This window comes from Sciurus vulgaris (assembly GCF_902686455.1).
Source record: "Sciurus vulgaris genome assembly, chromosome: 5".
NCBI lineage: Eukaryota > Metazoa > Chordata > Mammalia > Rodentia > Sciuridae > Sciurus > Sciurus vulgaris.
The window spans coordinates 141,073,449-141,095,646 of record NC_136465.1 but is presented as its reverse complement, the minus strand read 5'-3'; the positions used below and the strand labels follow the sequence as shown (position 1 = coordinate 141,095,646).

General features: G+C 31.9%; 1 protein-coding gene across 9 annotated transcripts in view; it reads left to right on the top strand.

The window, feature by feature from the left end:
* The window catches only part of PPP1R12A (protein phosphatase 1 regulatory subunit 12A), a 139,143-nt gene that overhangs the window by 70,143 nt on the left and 46,802 nt on the right, over window positions 1-22,198 (top strand). For all 9 annotated transcript variants that reach the window (XM_079141173.1, XM_079141178.1, XM_079141174.1 and 6 more), the window contains exons 3-8: window positions 1,494-1,612; window positions 9,266-9,425; window positions 13,317-13,461; window positions 19,154-19,228; window positions 19,896-19,984; window positions 20,133-20,290. In XM_079141173.1, the coding sequence (XP_078997299.1) occupies window positions 1,494-1,612; window positions 9,266-9,425; window positions 13,317-13,461; window positions 19,154-19,228; window positions 19,896-19,984; window positions 20,133-20,290 (746 nt within the window). The remainder of the gene's footprint in view (window positions 1-1,493; window positions 1,613-9,265; window positions 9,426-13,316; window positions 13,462-19,153; window positions 19,229-19,895; window positions 19,985-20,132; window positions 20,291-22,198) is intronic.

Genomic DNA, 22,198 nt, shown 5'->3' with positions numbered 1-22,198 from the left:
TACGTATGCATACTCCCAGATGCCACATAATTCTCTGTCATAGTATTTGCCACAACTTTACATTAACTCTCTTACTAAATATTAATCATTTTGAGGGGAAAGTCCATATTTGTTTTTTGCTTACTATTATATTCCTGGCATGTAGCATACTGGACAGTATAAATATTTGTCAAATTAATGAACACATTAGAAATACTGGCAAAAGATGTAAATAAGCAGTTTATAAAATGAGAAATATACATGCCAGTAAATATTACCCAGATATTTTCAGCCTTGTGTGTAATTGGGAAATAGAAATTAAGGTAATAACAAGGTATGTCATCTCTACTGTCTTGAGAACATTTTTATGAACTTATACTGTCAAGTGTCTATTTAAGATCCTGTTCTTTAAGTGTGGGTGGTATTAAATGAAAGTATGATCAAGCCATACTGTGGAATAGTTTTCACCTATAGAGAGGGAAGACTTGCATTATGGTTCATTTAGATAATCTCATTAATTTTTGTTCCATGGAAATGACCATGTGTGTTTTGCACACATATATTTCCATAGCAAAGGTACTGGAAGGACTTTTATTATACTGTTGATAGTGTTTATCTCTGGGAAGTAAACATGATAGTAGAAAGAGGTAAAACAGAGCCCTCCCCAACTCTCTCTCAGTGGACTTGTGATTGTTGTTTAACTATTGAAAATATATAGTTTGTAAAAATAAAATAATATAAAATAAAGAATCGAATTGGTTAGGGATATAAAGAAAAGACCCATTCTTTATATATGGAAAAAAAATCAGGAATACCCAAAACATGGTTTAATTTGGATCCTTAAGTAGTTCTAAGTTTGGAATTGATATAAATAAAGCTTAATGATTCTGGGAGATGTGCACTTGACATAGGTGTTATTAAAAGGAATTAATAACCTTCAGAAAGTTTGAGGACTCTTCTTAGAATTGTGTGTTAGTTGCATAAAATAAAATACAAAGTACAGTGAAAGCCAATTATATTGGAATTAATTTATCAAAACGCTAGAAAAATGACATTTGTGGTATAGTTATGTATCTGCTGCCTCAATAAAACACTAAAGTGATCTAGTGATAATAACTACTCTGAACTTCAGAATAATGAACAATATTTATTGGATTTATTGGATTTTTTTATGAACCTTCTGAATTCTACTTATGGACCCCATATGAAAATCAGTACATATAGAGATAGTGAAAAGTCTGAGCGGAGGCAGTATAAGATGATCCTGTGGAAGATTTTCTAATTATTATTAAAAATTAACATTTTTGTACTACTATAGCAGGGTGTACGTTATAGGAAATTAAAGAAAATGAGTTTTTTAAAAAAATTCTATGGTAATTATCTTAATCTAAGTAATCAGTATACTTTTTATCCTTGCTCTCTGCTAATGCACTAACATGAACTTTCTTCATTTGATACATTTAATTTTATTTCAGTATCATCTTTGCTTAACTGTTTTTGCCTTTATTTTACAGGTTTTTGATTGGTCAGGGAGCACATGTTGGTGCTGTCAACAGTGAAGGAGATACACCTTTAGATATTGCAGAGGAGGAAGCAATGGAAGAGCTACTTCAAAATGAAGTTAATCGTCAAGGTAATATTAAAAAGAATCTTGATGAGAAAAAAATGCTTAAACTGTTTTAGAAAGAATAGGATACTTTACTTTTCCTATAAAAGTGTTTGTTGACATTAAGGACGAGCATATCATCAGTTTACCAAACAGTATTTACAGTATGATTCTATTTAAACGAATGATTCTTAGTTTTCTTTTTTTTTTAATATTTTTTGAAATTGAAAGAAGTATCAAAAGCAAAAAGAGGGCATGAAATTATATGGAAATAGGTGTTCAAGAGTGAATTAAAGCAGACAGAGGGAATAAAAAGTATATAGAATGTGTGTGACACGTTGCAAATTTAAATGCAATGGTCCAGAAGGCCTCTGTAGGTCAAGAAGCGTCATTTAAACTGAGGTCTGTATGCATCCTGTGGACCTGGGCAGAATATTCCAGATAGATAAAGCAAGAATTTTAAAATGAGATGATACCTGATACATTCAGAGAAACACCAAGTACGCTAACTAGCATGTATGGAGCAGGCAGAGCCAAGCAAGAGATGGCTAGGAGATGAGGTTACAGAAGTAGTAATATGACATAAGGTCTTGTGAGTCATTTGGAGGACTCTGGGGCAAAGTACTAATGTGATCTCATTTACTTTTTAAAAGGATCTCTGTTGTCTTGGAAATAGATTATAGGAAGGCAAGGTGAGAAGTTAAATAGTTAGGAAATTATTAATAACTGCAATTCCACTGACTGAGACCTTAAAACAATTTATCTTTTGTTGAGGGGAACCAGGGATTGAACCTTAGGGGCACTTGACCACTGAGCTACATCCCCAGCCCTATTTCATATTTTATTTTGAGACAGGGTCTCACTGAGTTGTCTTAGTGCCTTGCTTTTGCTGAGGCTGGCTTTGAAGTTCGGATCCTCCTACCTCAGCCTCCAGAGCTAGTGGGATTACAGGCATGTGCCACTATGCTGAGCTACCTTTAAAATTTTTTTAAATATATGTGTACATATAAAATTACTGTATGTGGTGATTTCCACTATATTTCAGTATATTTAGACTGTGATCAAACAAGTATTATCAAAACTGAGCTTTACTACTGCTAAACAATAAAGAAAAAATATGGGATATTCATTGAGAGGGTTAACTTCTATCAAAGTATGGTTCATCAGGAAATAGATGCTAAAGATTAGAAAAGAATAGAAATTAGGCAAGTCCCTTGAAAAGATATTTTAATTCCTTGGATTGGGAAAATTTATATTATCTTCTGATTTGCTGAAAAAAAAAATTAGGTACTAAAGCGAGAAAATATTTAAATAACTGAAGTAGAATTGGGGCATTATAAAAACTGATGGAAGGTTTCTAGAACCCAGGACAAATAGTATGCTTCAGAAAAGTGTTATAAACCGGAGCCTAGATAAGCACACAGAAGAGCTTTTAAGAGCCATATTGTTGATGAACATTTCAGAGTCAAGGGATTTTCTAGAATTGAAACTAAAAGAAGAGAGAGGTATTAAATCATCACAATCTAGAAAGTATCACTAGAAAGTATCTAGAAAGTATCTGCCCATATTGCCCCAATGAATACTCAGAAAGCCAATAATTCCTGTCAAACAATTATAATTCAAAAGTGGTCAATCTTTTTTATGTTGCTGTTTGTCTGATACAGTTAACAGTTATTATGAATTACAAATGCCATAAAGTTGTACTAAAAACTTTTTGCCTGGCTTCCTTGTATATAAAGGAAGCTGTTACATAACTAAGTAGGGTCAATTTTAATTATAATGATTCATTCAGTGTTGATCAATCGTGCTAGTAAATGTTCTAAGAGCTGAGTATTAACAAAGAATAAGATAGTCTCTGTTCTTAAGGATTTCACAGTCTAGTGGAAGTGGCAGATATTTAGAGAGCTTCAGAATATGGTGTGCTATGTGCTAAAATATATAGAAACATAATGTAGGAGACCAGAAAAAGCTATGACTAACTGCAATAGTCAAGGACAGTTTCAGAGTGATGACATTTGGAGACAGTTTGTTTGGCAAAGAAGAAAGCTGTTGGACGGAAAAGATATATCAGATGGACTTGGATACATAGCATAATGTAGAGAATTCATTACAACTGGAATGGAGATAGAAAGTTTGGATGGGATTAATAGGAGGTGAGGCCTAAAAAGATAGACTGGAACAGATGGTTAAGGACATTTGTAGACATTGGATAGATTCAACAAAGATATTTCCGGAGGAAATTAATCTGATTGGATTTGGTTTTCAGTAATAAAAGCTGATGGCAATTTGAAGGATGAAATAGAATGAAAGGTATATTGTGGTGCATATTCCTTGAAGAAGGCTCTTGAATTAGTCAGTGAAAGATAAGAGCCCAAACCTAGTGCATTTGAGATGGAAAAGAGCAGGACTCTCTTTAGGAACTCTTTGGAAAATTCTAACAGTGTTATGAAGAAATGAATGTGGAGTTGAAGGAGGAATTAAGACCAGCTCACTGGTGTTTCCTGAGAACTAATGATTACATGTGCTAATGTGGGAAAATGGAAGGCAGAAACAGAATTAGGGAATACGAGTTTGGAGACATATTTAGTTTTCAGTAGCTAAAGGACATCTAAATGACGGTGTTTGGTGCATTATTGGAACATGGGAGATGTCAAGATGGGAAGTGTAAATCTAGAACAGTAGATGAGGAGAAATTCTGAGAACTAGTAGGTGAGGTGATGCTGGAAATAAAAAACGAGAGTAAATGCTTATGTGCAGGCATTGATCGAAAGGCTTTGTATGCATTGTCAGATATTATCCTCACAGCAGATTCTGTTAGATTTATGCTGTTATCCCCATTTTACAGGTGAGAAATTTGAGGGCTAGTGATTTGCCTGAGTGACAGTTCTATTGTTCTGTTCCAAGCAGTGTGACAGATATATTGAGCCAAAACTCTTGTCCCACTGTAAAAAACATTTGATGATGTTCATTTTATACATATAATAGGAATGCATGAATTTATATAACATAATAGTTTTAAAGAAACAAAAGTATAAAGGGATCTTTAATAGATTTTAATAATTATGGAAAGCACAGTAAATATATCTCTAGTAATAGTAAAATTTCTCAAATTATCTTGTTATCAGAGTGATAGAATATTTTTTAGTTTTTTAATCATTCTTTTGGCTGTTATTGTATATTTGATCAGTAACTAGTTATGATTAAGTACATTGCCTTTGAAAGTAGTAAAGACTGAACAGAAACTGAAAATTGTTTTGATTTATATTTTAATGTGATTTTCCTTATTTAGCTAGGGTAAAAAATCCATTTTTTGGGCTGTGACTATAGCTCAGTGATAGAGCATTTGCCTTTCACATGTGAGGCCCTGGGTTTGATCCTCAGCACCACATGAAAACAATGATGAATAAATAAAGATATTGTGTTCATCTACAACTAAAATTTTTTTTTAAAAAATCCATTTTTGATTCTTAAGTAAACAAATTCCAATTTAATTTTTATTACCTGAGAGATTTGGCTTCATTTTAGTGTAATACTCACTACTTTTAAATAATACCAACAGTTGTTAGTCTAATCACTTTATTATAGCATATCATATGTAGTTTTCCCTTCAATTTTTTTATTTTTAAACCCTTGCCACAATTATAGTTGGTGAGTCAAGGACCAGTTAAATGCATAAATGTTTTCTCTATTAAACCATACGGCAAGACAAGAGAAGAATCATAAGAGTTTTAAAACTGGTAATAATAATCAATACCTAGTGTTTACTCCTGATCTAAACACTTTACATATGTAATATTTTAGAACAACCTAGTGGGGAAGATACAGATATCACCCCCAAATGAGAAACCCAAAGCATAGCCCAGGTTGTGTCTTGCTCAAGATAATATAACTTATAAATGGTAGTTCAAGAGATTCAAGTGCATCATATTAATATCCAGAGAACTAATGACTTTCTACTGAAATTAGAAAACAAGTGTTAATATGTAGTACAGTGTATTTTTGTTTTCTTTTTAAGTTTTTTGATGAAATGAGCAGGTCTCTTTTTCAATCATCTTTTCCTGTTTTTTTGTTGTTGTTTGTTTTTGTTTTTTTGTTGTTGTTTTTTGTTTTTTGGTTTTTTTTTTAATCCCAGGAATTGAACTCAGGGACACTTAACCACTGAGCCACATCCCCAGCCCTTTTTAAATTTTGAGACAGGGTTTCCCTAAGTTTGCAAAGTTGCCGAGTCTGGCTTTGAAATTGTGATCCTCTTGCCTCATCCTCCTGAGCTTTAAATTATAAGTATGTACCATCACCCCCAATCATATTTTTTTTTAAACTTTTTTTATTGTAGATGAACAGCATGCGTTTATTTTATTTATTTATTTTTATGTGGTGCTAAGGATCAAACCCAGTGCCTTGCATGTGCTAGGCAAGCACTCTTCCACTGAGCTACAGCCCTAACCCTCATATTTTTAAAATATTTTTTTGAAGAACAAGGGAAAGACTTTTCTAATTTTCCTCAACATGTAGAGTATCCCTTTATATATAATTTAGCTTTTTAAAAAATATTTTTAGATGTTGATAGACCTTTATTTTATTCATTTATTTATATGTGGTGCTGAGAATTGAACCCACACATGATAAGCAAGTGCTTTACCACTGAGCCACAACCCCAAGCCCATAATTTAGTTTTAAACTTGAATTGTTTTATATATATGTTTATGAACACACAGAGATATACACACGTGCACACGCGCACACACACACACACACACACACGATTTGGAGGCCAAAGGAAGTGATTTCTTTGTAATTAGATAAAGATAGCGTAAAGTTAGATGAATATAAGTAGAGGAAACTGCAAAAGCAGTAAGTCACAGTGTTTAAGTTAGTAAAAATAATAGAGATAATAAAGAGGTAATGTTGTAACAGACATAGCAAAAGAATAAAGAGTAAGAATCTAAGAAACCATTTACTAAAAATATTGTTATTGTATCGTTATAACTTTACAATATGGTTAACATTAGCAGGCATCTTAAAGTCTACTGATTATCTTCTGGTAGGAAATTTTTGATGGGTAAAGTAGCTATATTCTAATAGCAGTGACATTTTTACAAAAGTTAAAATAGGTGTTCATTATGTATGACTAGTATATATAGTTGTGTTTATAAGTCTATTTGGAAAGTCTTATTGTAAGTTTCTTTCAAATGTGGTAGTGAGATATTATGGTCTCTAATTTAAACAGGCATAACTTTGGAGTTTTAAAAATATTTTTGAATTATCATATGCTTTTCAATACTTTGTTAAGTATTGAACGAGTTCAGTTGTCTTGAAAAAGCTTGGTAATATCCTAAGCAAGGAAAATAAGGCTGTGATTCAGGTAAAGGATAATAGCCTACCTAATAGCACAGAGGATGTGCTTAGTAACCTATGTGGAGATATGGATTGGTAGAAAATGGAGTGATGTTGAAAGAAGACTGAAAATGAAGTTAAAAATGCATTAAGACCAAGTCATAAAAGGCTTTATCTGCTATACTTGAGCTATGTCTCATAAGAAGTGAGCAGCCATTGTGAAACTTTATGTAGGGAAGTGTTTTTTTTTTTTTTTGGTCTGGCAGCAGTGAGGGGAATGAATTGGGAACAACTGAAGCTAAGTAAAGGTTTGTGGGAGTAAAATGTGAGATGTAAGAAGTGAAGTGAGATAATGACAAGAGCCATCTAGAGCACAGTCTAGGAGATGGCAGTTCAAAATCTTTTAACTAATTAACTAGAGATTGAGAATAAGATAAAGGGAGGCATTCAAATGGCCCCCAGGTTGCTGAGTACATGGTGGCGCCTAGTATAAGAAATATAAGATAAGCAGAAAGCAGAGTAGTTAGGAAAATCAAGTTAAGATTTTAGTTTTGAGTTTAAGAGGCCAGTGGCATATTATCCTAATATATTATTCTTTTACTATATTGTTCTGTTCTGCGGGCTCAGATATCCAACTGAATACTTAATTTCTTTGACTAGATTTTTGTTATACTTCTCAACCTTCACACTTATGAAATTTGAAAGTTTAATTTTTCCAGTTACTCAGACCAAATACCTGACTGAGCTTCTCCTTCTTTTTTTCTCCTATATCCAAATTAATATCTACATCCAACAGCAAATTCTTTTGCTATGCCTTGAAGAATTCAGAATCTAACCAATTCACTTGTCTTCACTGCTCCCACCCTAGTTCATGTTACCTTCACCACTTGCTTAGATTGTTGCAATGGCCTCCAAATTGATATCTCAATTTCATATCTTAACTATTCAGCACAAGTGATCCTCTTAAATTAACTCAGATTGTATCACTCTATTCATTGTCCTTAGTACTCCATAGATAACCGTCTGTATATGAGGAACATTCTAAGCAGGCTGCCACCTCAGAGACTACTAGTACTTCCTTTTCTCTGCCTGAAATGTTCTTCCAGATAATAGAGTGGTCGTCACTCACTTTCTCTCTGTTGTAATATCATCTTAGCAAAGATACCATTCTTGCCTAGTTTACATAAAATAATAGCCCCTTCTAATTACCTTTTTTACCCTTATTTTTCTTCATAGGCGTATCTTTTGCCATATGACAAGTTCACTTCTAATAAAGTACCTGACATATAGTAGGCGCTCAGTATGTATTGGAGGAATGGGTAGATGGATAGAAAAATCCTTACCAGATAGTTGGATACATATGCATATGGATTATGGGAGAGATGTTAGTTGAGAAGATTAAAAAGTGTATGTTACCCACTTTTTATTCATTTCTTTTTTCATTCATCATTCACTTAGTAAATATTTACTGACCTTTTACTTTTTTTCAACTATTCTGCCCAGATAGTGGGTTTATAAGGTAAAGAGGCAGTATCCTTACTTCTGTAAGCTCATAGTTTTATAAGACAGATTATAAATACATTGCAGTGTGTTACTTATTAGATAGCCAGCACTTGAACCATTAAACATGAGATCAACAACAGAAGATCGTTCAGGAATTTCAGAGTTATCTTGACTAATTTAATTTTTTTTCCAAGATGTGAAAGTTTTTAAGGTCAGAGAGAGTCCTGTTCAGTTTTGTATTCTTCACACTTCTATCACCTCAATTTAACACAGTGCTTATAACTGTTCTTAAATGAATGAACATCTATGTAACTTACTAAAATTATAAAAATAATTCTAATGGTATGAAGAATGTACTATGTAAAAGAAAACAAGTTTAACATCTTATAAGTTCTTAGGTGAAGACAAGACCTCCAAGCTCAAGCCAATTTAAAGTCTTTAGTAAACGTTTTTACCTAGTAGGTATACTAGAGTTTAGAGAACTGGTCAAAACAGGAGGCATAAATTTGAGAATTTAATTGTTTATAAAAAACTTGTCTTTTTTTTTTTTTTAAACCCAAAGATTATCTTAGAAAATGTTCAAACTTTTAAAACCAAAAGGAGTAATCAGAAAAAGCAAAGAGAAAACCAAAATAATATTGTGGGGCAAGCACTAATCAGTAGAGAAGGCTAGTAAGTTATCTATAGTATTTCCATATTCCTTTATTTAACATATTTTAAGCAGCTCATTTTTCAGAAATATGATTTCACTTTTGGTTTTCATTTAAACTTTAAATATTTTGGATTCTGCTTTTAAGCATAGAAATAGAACATTTTTATTAAGAATAATTTTTATTTTATCAGGGGTTGATATAGAAGCAGCTCGAAAAGAGGAAGAAAGAATAATGCTTAGAGATGCAAGGCAATGGTTAAATAGTGGTCATATAAATGATGTACGGCATGCAAAATCTGGAGGTACAGCGCTTCATGTTGCTGCCGCTAAGGGCTATACAGAAGTTTTAAAGTAAGTATTAGTTTTTTACAGAATTTTTTTTCTCCTTTGATTTGTTTTATTTCATTATTCCTTGTCTTAAAATATCTGCAAATATTATTTTGGGGCAGCTTATAAAGAAGTTATTTAATGTCTTTATTCAGTAAGAAAGAGAAAACTACCTTGAATATGATTGCTTGTGTTTCTGAAGTTTTTTTCTTTCACTCTTAAATTTTGACTATACTACTCGTTTTTTTGTTTTTTTTTTTTTTCTCAGTTTCAGTTTTCCCATAAAATGAATTTGTGTGTCAGCCAACCATTATGTATTACCTTCTGGGCTAATAAATTATTACACAGTCATTTTGGAGCTTCCATTTCCACTAATTCCTGAGACTAAGAACAATGTTCTATGCATGTATCATCACATTGAGAGCTTTGTTTCTGCTGACTTTTTACATGTAATTTATCTAACATACAGTTTCTTTTTACTATAGGTTCACTAGAACTCAGAATGTTGATAGCATCATACTAAATATCAAGCCATGAACAGCTTTGACTATTTTAGGGCCATATATTGATTGCCAATTTCCTAGGAACAAAGTTCTTTTATATCTCTGGCTCCCCATCCCCACTCATCTCCCCATTCCCCTCTTCTTCCCGCTCTCTCCCTTCTTCCTTCCCTCTCCCTCCTCTCTCTCCTCCATCCCCTTTTATGTGTGTGGGTGTGTTGGGGGATGTTATTTGATATTGGAGATTTAACGCAGGGATACTTCACCACAGAGCCACATCCCCTAGTCCTTTTTATTTTTCATTTTGAGACAGGGTCTCCCTAAGTTGCTGAGGCTGGCCTAGAACTTGCAATTCTCCTGTCTCAGTCTCCCAAGTTACTGGGATTACAGTTTTGCGCCAGCATGCCTAGCTCTGTGTGTATATATATTTCTTACTTATGCTCCAACTATATAAAAAAATTATCCAGTTGTTACTTTTGTTCTGTGTATGTGAAAGAAATAAGACCATCCCTCGGCAAAATTTACTTTACCCTTTATATTGCTTCTAATCCACTTAAGCTTCTAATATCAATGTCTTCCCTACTTCTTATCAGTAAAAATATGGAAGTGGGTCACCTATTCCCAAGTTTCTTCTTCTTCACTCTCTAGTCAACTTCTAGAATGTAATCTTTCTCCTAGAATAGTAATATTGTCTTTTAATTAGTTTTCTTGTCTCCGTTTCTTTCTAATCTAAAACTTTTCAGAACTTTTAAACCCCATTAGCAAGTTATGAAATGAACATAGTTGCTGACAGCATTTAAAAAAAAAAGAAAAATATCAAGTATTGCATATAGTAAAAATAAGAATTTTTTTCTTAAAACTCTCGTCTCTTTAAACACATATGAGAGTACTGACAGATGTGTTCATAGACTGCTTTGTAATTTATCTAAGTTCTTAGAGTCCTTTATTAAGGTTCTCGGTGTGCTTATCAGGATAAATATTAAACTACTCGACTTAGCGTATAAGACTTTCATCATCTGGCCACTGTTCTGTTCTTTAAAAAAAAAAAAAAAAAAAAAAACACCACCATTGCAAGCATTTTGCCAGCCACTTACATCTACTAGAAGTTCTGTTGTGATATCTTAATGCCTGTTGTTTCTGTCTAGATTCCTTTTTTACCATCTCTTCAACTTGAAGGCACATTCCATTTTAAAGTGACTTTACTGAAAGTTCTCCAAGTTCCAGACTATTAAAAGAATAAAACACTGAACACTTCATTTATAATTAACATGCAAAAAAGCCACAATAAGTTGCCATTTTTATCGTATTGCAAAGACTGAAACATTTGCCCTACTGTTAGCAAGGTGTGAGGAAAGAATACTCTTAACATTACTGGTGGAAGCATAAGTAACAATTGAGCAAATTCTGTCAACTTAAAGTTCTTTACTTCAGCAATTCTACCTCTTGATAGAATATTTTTTTTTACAGATACCCATGTAGGAAATGTATGTGCTACTAGCATTATTTATAATAGGAACAGGAGAGTGGTTTTATAAATTATGGTACATCTTTTCCCTGGAATATTCTCTAGCAATTAAAACGTGAATAAGAAATCTCCTTTTATATTGTTATAGAAAGAACACTAGGGAGTATTATGAAATGTCAAATTCAAGGATAAAATATGTATCATTTATTTTTAAAAATTTGAGAATTATATTTGTGTATGAAATCTTTCAGTAAGGATACAGTCAAAATTAATAATATTGTTATGGGTTGGGGGAAACTGGTTAGTGTTTAGCTGTGGGAGAGTGACTTCCCTTTATATTTTTAATTTAAAAATTTTATGAATAAGTATATGTAAATAAAAGAAGAAAAAACCACCCCTTCTCCCCAAACATATAATTTCTTTCAATTTGATTTTGATTATTTCAGTTCTGTACTCCCATTGCATCTCCATTACAGAATCTGTCTGTGAAGGCTGGTTGTTTTTCATGGTTTTTATCCTCCATTAGAAGTTCCTTGAATATGGGTGATTTTTTGTTGTTGTTGTTTTGTTTTTAAGTGTCCTGGTGAGTCTTGGCATATGCAAGAGAATCATATTTGTTGAAAAAAAAATGCATCTACTTTCTTAACTCTCTTCCCTTTCCATACAGATTCCCAAGTATTTACAATTTTATATTGTTTGGGTATTTAATCATGTTTCCTAATAGGGATATTTTTTATTATCTTATGTTCCAGTATTATTTCTGCCTCTACTAATAAAATGTCTGATAATATGTTTGATACTGGAGATACTTATTTAGTGTAAATTAATGGGCATGACTCTTATATGTTGGTCTGCAGACTCTTATATTCAGGTAGTAATATAAGAATCTTATGGGGGACTTAGTAAAAAACATGGATTGACAGGGCCCTGATTTACTCATCAGTGAAGTAGTACTGGAATGGAATAGGGAATTGGACACAGCTACTTTACATATTGTTAGGAAGTAGAGTATCAGTTCTAAAATAAGCAATTAAAGAAGCTAATAATATTAACTATCACTATAATCTCCTTTAGATTAAAAAGAAACCCTTCTCATGCTCAATATGAGAAAGTAAGGCAAGGGTACACTAAATTTCATGAACTATAAAGTATTGAGTGTTTTATGTGTGTGTGGAAGATTGTGCTGTGTGCAATTTATAGACCCATTCTTTGTGAGTTATATTTCTAAATGAAGTAAATGTCTATGTCAATGTGCAGCCAGAGAGAAATACTGACATAATATCTGCAACTCTTTATATATAGGAAAACTTGTTTTCTAATCGTGTTGATGATTGGAATGTGTACTTTCTACTGCTGCAGAAAAAGACTCGTTTTGATCCTAAGAGTCAGATTGTCTTTCAAAATTTCTCATGGTTTTTCATAAAGATTCAAGAACACTTTCTTAAACCAGTTCCTTAACTACAGGGCAACAAAACATTACAAAACAAGCTTGTTTGATTCTAGTATATTTAAAAAAAAAAAAACATTTAACCTGAGTAAACATCGTTCGATACCTGAAGATAATTCCGGTAGTAATAGTTTTACATACAAATTAATCTGTTAGTTTTTTATCTTACCTTGAAAACAATTATGGACTTTCCTTTGAAATTTTCACTTATAAGTGATATTAACAAGAAGGAATCAATGTCTTATTAAACCATAAGACTTAGAGTTGGTAGGAATTAATGAAAGCTGCATTATTTTGACAGCAATACAGGGGCCTCTTTTTCTGAGTGTTTTCTGAAAATTAACTTTCTGTTTGCCCTAGTCCATTTTTTGAGGACAAAGGAAATTTGAACTCTGAAAAGAAACATATTGAAATTTTTTGTTAAATTTCATGATATAAAGCTTTGATCATATTTGTTAATTTCTAGATTTTAATGACTATCTAATTCACTATAATCTCTTTAGACTTTTAATACAGGCAGGCTATGATGTTAATATTAAAGATTATGATGGCTGGACACCTCTTCATGCTGCAGCTCACTGGGGTAAAGAAGAAGCATGTCGAATTTTAGTGGACAATCTGTGTGATATGGAGATGGTCAACAAAGTGGTAGGCCTTTTAAATGTATTTCACCTTTAAAATAAAATTTTATTCTCAGAATGTTATAAGAATGTAAATTATATAATCATTTTTATCAACTGTATAACAGAATATTTTGTTCATCATTAATTGATTTATTAATTAGTGGCTTGAGTCTTTTTAATTCCGAAATGAGGTGGTTCCGGCCATGTTCTGTAAAGAAAGAAGGAAAGCATATTATCATAATCTAGAGAACATTTGAGTAAACTTAACATTCATTTTTTTTAAGAATCCTTAAGAATTCATAAATTTAAAAAATATTTTGCATTTCCTTAAAAATGTTTTCTGCCATCTGAGTTGGAACATATATAAAAGGTGTTTCTAATTCTCTTTAGCTGATAGTCTTGATATTGTGCTTATAGTGGTTAAATGACATGAATAGTGAAGTGAGAATAGTAACCCTAAAATTTTATTTCAGTTAAGATTATTGAGATGAAATATTACAAGTGAGAAAATGGTTTGGTGAGGTAAATGATATGCTTAATATCATACAATTAGATAAAAGGAAAGGAGGGAGCAAATGTCATACAAATTATTTTTCACAAAATCATGAAAAGATTCAAGTTACCGAATTTCTTGTTGGATTAGATTTTTACACTCTGCTCCCTATCAGTCAGTTTACCAGTGTAATAACCAGTATTCTTGCTAGTCTCCACCTACTCCTTGTCGGTAGGTAATAATTGCTTAGCAACAGTGAAGAACTCAAAATGTGTGTCCTGTAGTGAGCTTATAGCCATAACTTCATAGAATATTTTATATATTGCCTCTCATAGAGTAATGTAGTAAAGTACTTAGCAGAGGTTCATAAAATGTTCTTATCTTTATTTAGAACAGGGTCATCTAATTCTGTTGTGTCCATTCACCTGTTAGGTCCCAAGTTTATAATCCTATAAATATTTGAATGAAATTAACACAGAGTAATGTTTAAAATAGGTTGACAATCTAGATCTTATCCATACTATTATCGATTAATTTTACCTTAATTACATAATTGTATTTTACTTTGTTATATAATCATATATGTTTTCGGGTGTTTCACATCTGGGATGGTGGGACAAATGGTTTTATAAGGGTTCGATGCTGGTTGCTCTGGTAACTGCAGTGTCTAATTGGGGAAGCTGCAAAAGAAAGAGAATGTGATATATCATATGCCTAAGATTTGTTCATGGGTATATCTTTGGAGATTGAAGCTAATAATGCAGATTCATGTCCTAGTTTCTGATAAAGAAGCCCTCTGAATTCCTCTTCTATATATGTACTCCAGTAATTGGGTTTTAATAAGTGTTTTATGTAAGAAATGTGCAGGTAAGAAAACATAGGAAATAAGTGAAAATCTTCAGGAAAGTCAAGGTAAAAATGTTTGGGAATGATTCATCTGAAAGTATTTCTTTACACTTACATATATTTGATCTGAATTTTTAAATAATTTGCTTTCTCTCTTGTTTCTGTTATAATGGTTTTCTGTTTTGTGATCAGTATTAGAAGACAAAGAAATATTGATACTGTTGAATTTTAACTAAAAAGCCAACTAATTTTAGCTTTATAATTCATGTTTTTTCTCTAGGGTTTAGAAAATTTCTCTAGGGTTAAGATTTTTCTGAAGAAATTATTGGACACCTATTGCTCTCTGAACGCTGGTCTGCATTCTTTTTTCTCAGTGACCATAAAGACCATTTGTTCACTCAGTAGGCAGTGATTGCCTAGGTGATTGGTTCATTTAATATTAATTGTGGCTTTGAATAAGACCAGAAAAGAGATAGATAGCAATTGAAGCAATTTTCCAAAAAAACTATATTACTTCCTGGTTTAAACATGTTTTTTTCCTGGATGAATTAGTATTCTAGTGAAACATACAAAATATATAGTATATATGAGAAAAAAAATATTTTTCATCCAGTCTATAATTGTTTTTTTCCTAGGTACAATTCATAACTATTCACTGGGAGAAAAAAATCATTTAAAAATTTTTTTATCCTTTTGTTTCTATATTACTATGATAGCAGCTCCTCATGTCACCCTAAATTTTAATCTTATTTCTTTATTCATCATTTCAGTGGATCTTTATATGATCTCAAGAAAATCATGACTCATATTTTCTTAGAATTTTATGATACTTAAACTCTTTTCACATATGTTATCTAATGTTATCCTTTTAACAACCCTATAAAATTGTTGAGTTTTGCAGATTCAGGAATATGATTAGAGAAATTGAGTAATCTTCCTAAATTCCTACTAATTGAGTAGTGGTTATTTTTTTAAATCTAAGTTCCTTGTTTCCATAATTTTAGTTTTCTCATATTTTATTTTTCTAGATACTACTTATTGTTATTAAAATCTAACTTTAAAATTTTATCAAAATCCTTCTCTTGAAAATTAAGATGTTAAAAATATTTTAACAGTGAGGAAGGGACTACATAATATATATAGCATTCTAAAAACCTTTATGCCACAAATATGCTCAAATAAAACCCTGTATATTTTTTTCCTTTTCTGAGACTTTCTATAGCAATGGTAGTTTTTTTTTTTTTTTTTCCCATGTTTCTTAATTGTTTACTAATTATGTAACTTTGCCTATGTGAATTAGGCTGTCTTCTCTGTTTTCATTATCTTCATTTTGAATAATATGCCATACTTTAAAGTATGGACAAATCACTTTGTTTTAATTGTATAAAGTCTGTCTGTGAATTTATCTTGTTATTTCATACCTTTATTGGTACTTGTAGATTTAAGATTTTTGCATTGTTTCTTAACTATCAAAGAAATGTACTTAAGAATTTAGATTAATTCATTAATAAGAAATATAATTTGGAGAAATAGTATATAAAAAATGCAACAGATTCTGTAGAAAATCTGAAAGTCTACATGCAAGCAGGAAGAATGTTCTAGAAATATTTAGAGATTTGCTTCTCACTTTTACTGTAATTACAAACTATAAAACACACTTGCTGTCATTTTAACATTATTATAAATTATGTGATGCTGATTTTAAATATAAAGATTTCTATTTTGCTTTTTTAACTTGTTAAAATAATTGTTTTACTAGTATGTACCTAAATATTATCCCTTCTCAAATATTAACCAGGATGTTTTGCTAGTCAGGAGTGCTCTTAATAGTGATTAGCACACATTTTTAGCTTGATACCTGTAATTATAAAGATTTAAATGAATAACAAAGCTGTTTCTGCTACTGAGCACAAGTTGTTTTTTTTTTTTTTTTTTTTTAACCCTAATTATATTGAGCTTCTTATTTTCTGTAGTCATCAAATGACATACTAGAGCAGTGAAGATCTAGATTCTGTTCCCATTTTCCCTTTATAACCTTTATGACCTTTGGCAAATACCATTGGCTTGGAGATTGAGTTTCCTCATCTTTTTAATAAGAATCATAATAATCCTTGCCTCAATTAGTTCACCTGTGATTGTGAATATGAAGAGAGGTCATATCTGAAAAGGCAAATCATTTAGAATAAATGAATAAAGAAAATAGATTATGAAATTAGACTTAATGCCTCTGGTGTGTCTGTGACTCTAGTAATTTATAGTGTATTTTTTTAGCTGCCTGGTTTTTTCCCCCCCATCTTAAAGATCCATTGACTTGATAGATTTATTGTTTTCTCATACCTCAGCATTATGTCCTCAGTTATTTCTGGTTGTTTTGAGTGACTCTGCTTACATACTGTACCGTATTTGTACTTCTTTAGTGAAGCATGGTAGACATACAGTAGTTAAGAATCAAGTACTATTCATAATATGTTAGTTCTGTAACCATCTTATAGATTGTTTAAAGAACATGGTTAAGTTACTGAATTAAGCTGATGGGTGTGCTCTTTTAAAATTAGAAAATTTTGACTATAACCCACATTTTACTCTAGTTTTTATTCTCTATCAGTTGCTGTTTGCATAGTAGACTCATTTATCAAGGGAGAAAATGAAAAGAAAGGTTAATAAGGGAACCTTTTCTTATTCTTAATAAGGAAAATTCTGTGGTAATTAAAATAACTGCATTGCATTTAATTGCTACAAAATTTAACTCCATTAAAGTATTTTTTAAAATGGGATATTTCATTCAGGATAATTGATAAATGTTTAAAATAGTACTTTAAAATCAGTGAGTTGGGGCTAGGGTTGTTGCTCAGTGCTAAGTGCTCACCTGACATGTGTGGGGCACTGGGTTCAATCCTCAGCGTCACATATAAATAAATGAAATAAAGGTGTGTGTCCACCTACAAAAAAGTATTTTTTTAAAAAAGGCAGTGAGTTACTTCCACATAACCAACATGATCTTGAACACAACTTGCATTAAAAGTGTAGCACTTGTAACATTTTAGAACTCATTATACAAAGAATATCATGTACAAAAAAAATATGTTTAACCAACATATATTACCATTCTAAAGGGCACCTTATAATACTGAGCCAGTTATTTTATTTCATAGCAAAATTTTTCTTCAGCAATTTAATTCTTGGCTTTAGTACTGAAGGTTGAAATGGGAAGAAAGTTTATTAGAGCTAAAGCTTTTTTCTCATGGACTGATGGAGATGGATAGATTACCTTATTAAATTCCTATTGGAGACTTTTTTTAGCAGGAAAAGTCAGCAGTCCTTTGGAAAAATTTTTTCCTACAATGAATAAAAATAGATTTAAAAATTCTTCCAACTAAGCAATGCCTATGACTGGCTGAATATAAGTAGTTTAAGTAGTTTAGAAATATATAATTTATTTCTCTATCAAGAATTTAAGTTTTAGGAAGGTATCAGAAAGAAGGCCTCAATGGTTAAACTTGAGTTCCCATTTGTTGCAGTAACTACCCCTAACAATACAGCCAAGAATATGAAAACATCCATGTTGAAACTTGTACTTTGGTGCTTGTAGCAGCATTATTTATTATAAGTAAAAGCAAATGTCTAGCCAGTGATTAGATTAGCAAAATGTGTACATCATGCAGTGATTTTTAGTTTGTCTATAAAAAGCAGGGAAGTAACTATGTGTTGTGGCACACACCTATAATCCCAGTGACTCAGGAGGCTGAGCAGAAGGATCGCAAGTTTGCTTGGTCACTTAACAAGACCCTGTCTCAAAATAGTAATAAGAAAAGGAGTTGATGTAGTAATAACATGCCATAAGATGGATAAACTTTGAAAACGTGTGAAGTGAAAGAAGCCTGTTACAAAGGACCATATGTTGCATGATTCCATTTATGTGAAGTATCAACATAAGTTGATGCTTATATGTAGATACACAATAGATTAGTGGCTGCCTTGAACTGGGAAGGGAATGACTGCTAAAGGGTATTTTCTTTTTGCAGGGGGAAGGGTGGTCTTAAAAATGTTCCAGAATTTAGTATGGTAGTGGTTATGCAACTCTATGAATATACTTAAACAACACCGAATCATACACTTTAAATGAATGATATGTATGTTGTATCTCAATAAAACTCTTACTAAAAATTTTTTTTAAAAGAAAAGAAAGAGGGGATATCGTCAACAGCTTCTCACTGGATTTCTTATGTATCTCCTTTGAGTTATATGTATCATGTCATTTATAACTGCTGAAAAATGTTCCCTAACTTCTTTCTATATGGTGATAATTAATTTCTGAAGATGGTTTGTGATTTTAATGACCTTTAACCATCACTAACCCTCCTCCGTATTTTCTGCCTAGGGCCAAACAGCCTTTGATGTAGCAGATGAAGACATTTTAGGATATTTAGAAGAGTTACAAAAGAAACAAAATCTGGTATGTATCATGACTGCCTAAAAATTGCCTGTGTTAATAATCTCTTAATAGCTCCAGATTTCAAACAGTTAAAAATTGTTCTTGTGATGTTTTCTGTGTTTTGATTTTAAGTTGTTCCTAGCAGTCAAACTAAAAGACTGAAAGAATAAAGGGATAGTGGTGATATTTAGCCTTTTGTGTTATTCTTATTTCTATTTCCTTCTCTTCACAAAATGAATATTTAAATGATCTGTATGTGAATAATCAAGAATAATGTGTTTTTGTAATTTCATAAGAAAATTTGGTTGGACCATAACATTTCAGATTTCTAGTGGACCTCAGATGACCAGTTACATAACCAAAGAACAGATTTTGAAGTAAAATGCCATTTGTTATCCCAAGTGGTTAGTAGACCTTGACTTTTTCAGTAAACTGAAGCTGGAGGGATGTAAAAAATTTAACCTCATCCTGCTTAGAGCTTTTTAAGACTAGCTTCTCTAGTCTTTTTCATTCTTTCTTTATTCAAGCTCTCTCCACTGTAAGTTAAACTTAAATCTTTTATTTATTTGTTTGGGTTTGTTTGTTTAGTGTTTTTCAAATTACCATGTTAATATTTAAACCTCTGTATTTTACTAATTAAAATGATTTTAATAATATTCATTTTTCCTTTGCATAACCTTGTATAAAGCTCCATAGTGAAAAACGGGATAAGAAATCTCCACTAATAGAATCAACAGCAAATATGGACAATAATCAGTCACAGAAGACCTTTAAAAAGTAAGAAAAGTATTAAAAGCAGAATTTTTTATTGTTAGAAATGAGTTGGCATAATGGCCATAAGCATAATTATTGTGGATATGAGGAAAACGAAAGTATTTTAACCTTTTGTGTTTATAATCATTTGAGGACTATTTTCCTTTCATAGCAAAGAGACATTGATTATTGAGCCAGAGAAAAATGCATCCCGTATTGAATCTCTGGAACAAGAGAAGGTTGATGAAGAAGAAGAAGGAAAGAAAGATGAATCTAGTTGCTCCAGTGAAGAAGATGAAGAAGATGACTCAGAATCAGAAGCTGAAACAGGTAAATTTTGAGGGATAAGTGAATTTTTAAGAATTTTTGTTGCAGTATAAAGTAAGACAAGATGGATTTGCAAGTAAATCAGATGAATTTGCCTACCAAGCCAGTAAATTACCTTTCAATATTAGAAAATTATGCATACTAGTGAATTTATTGTTTGTTCTCTAATTATTTGGAGGCCTCTTCAATTTACTTACCTGTATTTTAGATTTGAAGAAAGAGCAGATGCTTTTCAGATTCCCCTAGAATGTCATAAAAAGAGTATGAAGGGGTTCTCAGCAGTTTAAGAATGTTCCTGCTGGGTGTGGTGGCACACACTTGTAATCCCAGTGACTCCAGAGGCTGAGGCAGGAGGATTGAGCGTTCAAAGCCAGCCTCAGCAAAAGTGAGGCACTAAGCAACTAGTGAGACCCTGTCTCTAAATAAAATACAAAATAGGGCTGGGGATGTGGCTCAGTGGTTGAGTGCTCCTGAATTTAATCCCTGATAACCCCCTAAAAAAGAATTTCCTCCTGCTTTCTGAAGCCTAAAAACTCAGGAAGGCTAATCCTGGCAGCATTCCAAATTCTCATTGTAGAAAGGGACTGAATTAAGATACTTTCCTGTGAGTTCATGGGGGAATTTGCTTTGTTTTGGGAAATTTTTAAAGATAACTATAGACATGTCATATTTAAATGTGTTTTAATAAAACTTTATAGTTGTCTTCTTGAACCATCTACCTTAATCTGCTTCCCTTTTCTTCCTTCCCAAAGACATCCATTATCATGACTTTCTTCTATAAAACTCTAGTCCATGTTTAAGCCCTTATATGTACACTCATAAGTACTATACATAGGAACTATTGTTTGTGCTTATTTTCATACTGTAGGAATTGTGATGCCTCTTGTGTGTTTTTTTTTTTTCACTCAAAGGTTATTTTTTTAGATGTGTCCATAAATTTTATCTATAACTTTGTATATATATGTATCCCTTTAGATGTTGTGTAATATTCCATTTTCTTTCTGATAACTTTATTTTGTTTTTTTGTTTCAAATAATGCTATAGTGATCATGCTTCCAATGTATATTTGCATACGATTTTCTGATGGACTTAGAAATTGAACTGTTTAGTCATAGGATACATACATTTTCAGTTTTTGTAGATGCTGCCAAATTTTTTACAAAGCTTCTAAAGTAATTTACATTTCTTTCCTTTTTACTATTAAATATATGATTTCTTTTCCCTTGACCTACTTTTTTTTACAGTTTTGTTTGCCAGATTCCTTTATTTACATTTTTTTTTCTTAATCTGTATTAGTTAATTGCTCAAAACTTCTAAATGGTCTGAAATCAATGTTGCCGTCTTTGAATTAGGTAATGTGGCATTTTGAAGTATAAATTTATCATAAGAAAACATTCCCCTTCCAAGATAAATAGATAGAATTTTTCTTTTTGGTGCCAGGAATTGAACCCAGGGTTGCTTAAACCCTGAGCCATATACCCAGTTGCTGAGTCTGGCTGGAACTCACAATCCTTCTCCCTCAGCCTCCTGAGCCCCTGGGATTACAGGTGTGCGCCACCGTGCCCAGCCTGATATTTTTGATCATTGAAGAAATTAACTTCACTTCATGACCAGTTTGGTAGTCGTTGATAAACACAAATGAAGCCCTACAATTTCTTGAAATTCCTATATTCCCTCTGGACACAACAGCAACATTTTCAATCATTTTATTTTTCATCACTCAGCAAAATTATTTCCTGTAAGATTGACTAAATATAAAACACATCAAAAAGTACCAGAAATTGTTTTTAAAAGATGATAGGTAGCTAGATTCTAGTCACTTAGAGATTTAAATTTTTCCTCATTGCTGTCATATTGTTTGGTCACATAACTCAACCTATCCTTTACCCTAGTGAGATAATCATGTAGGGA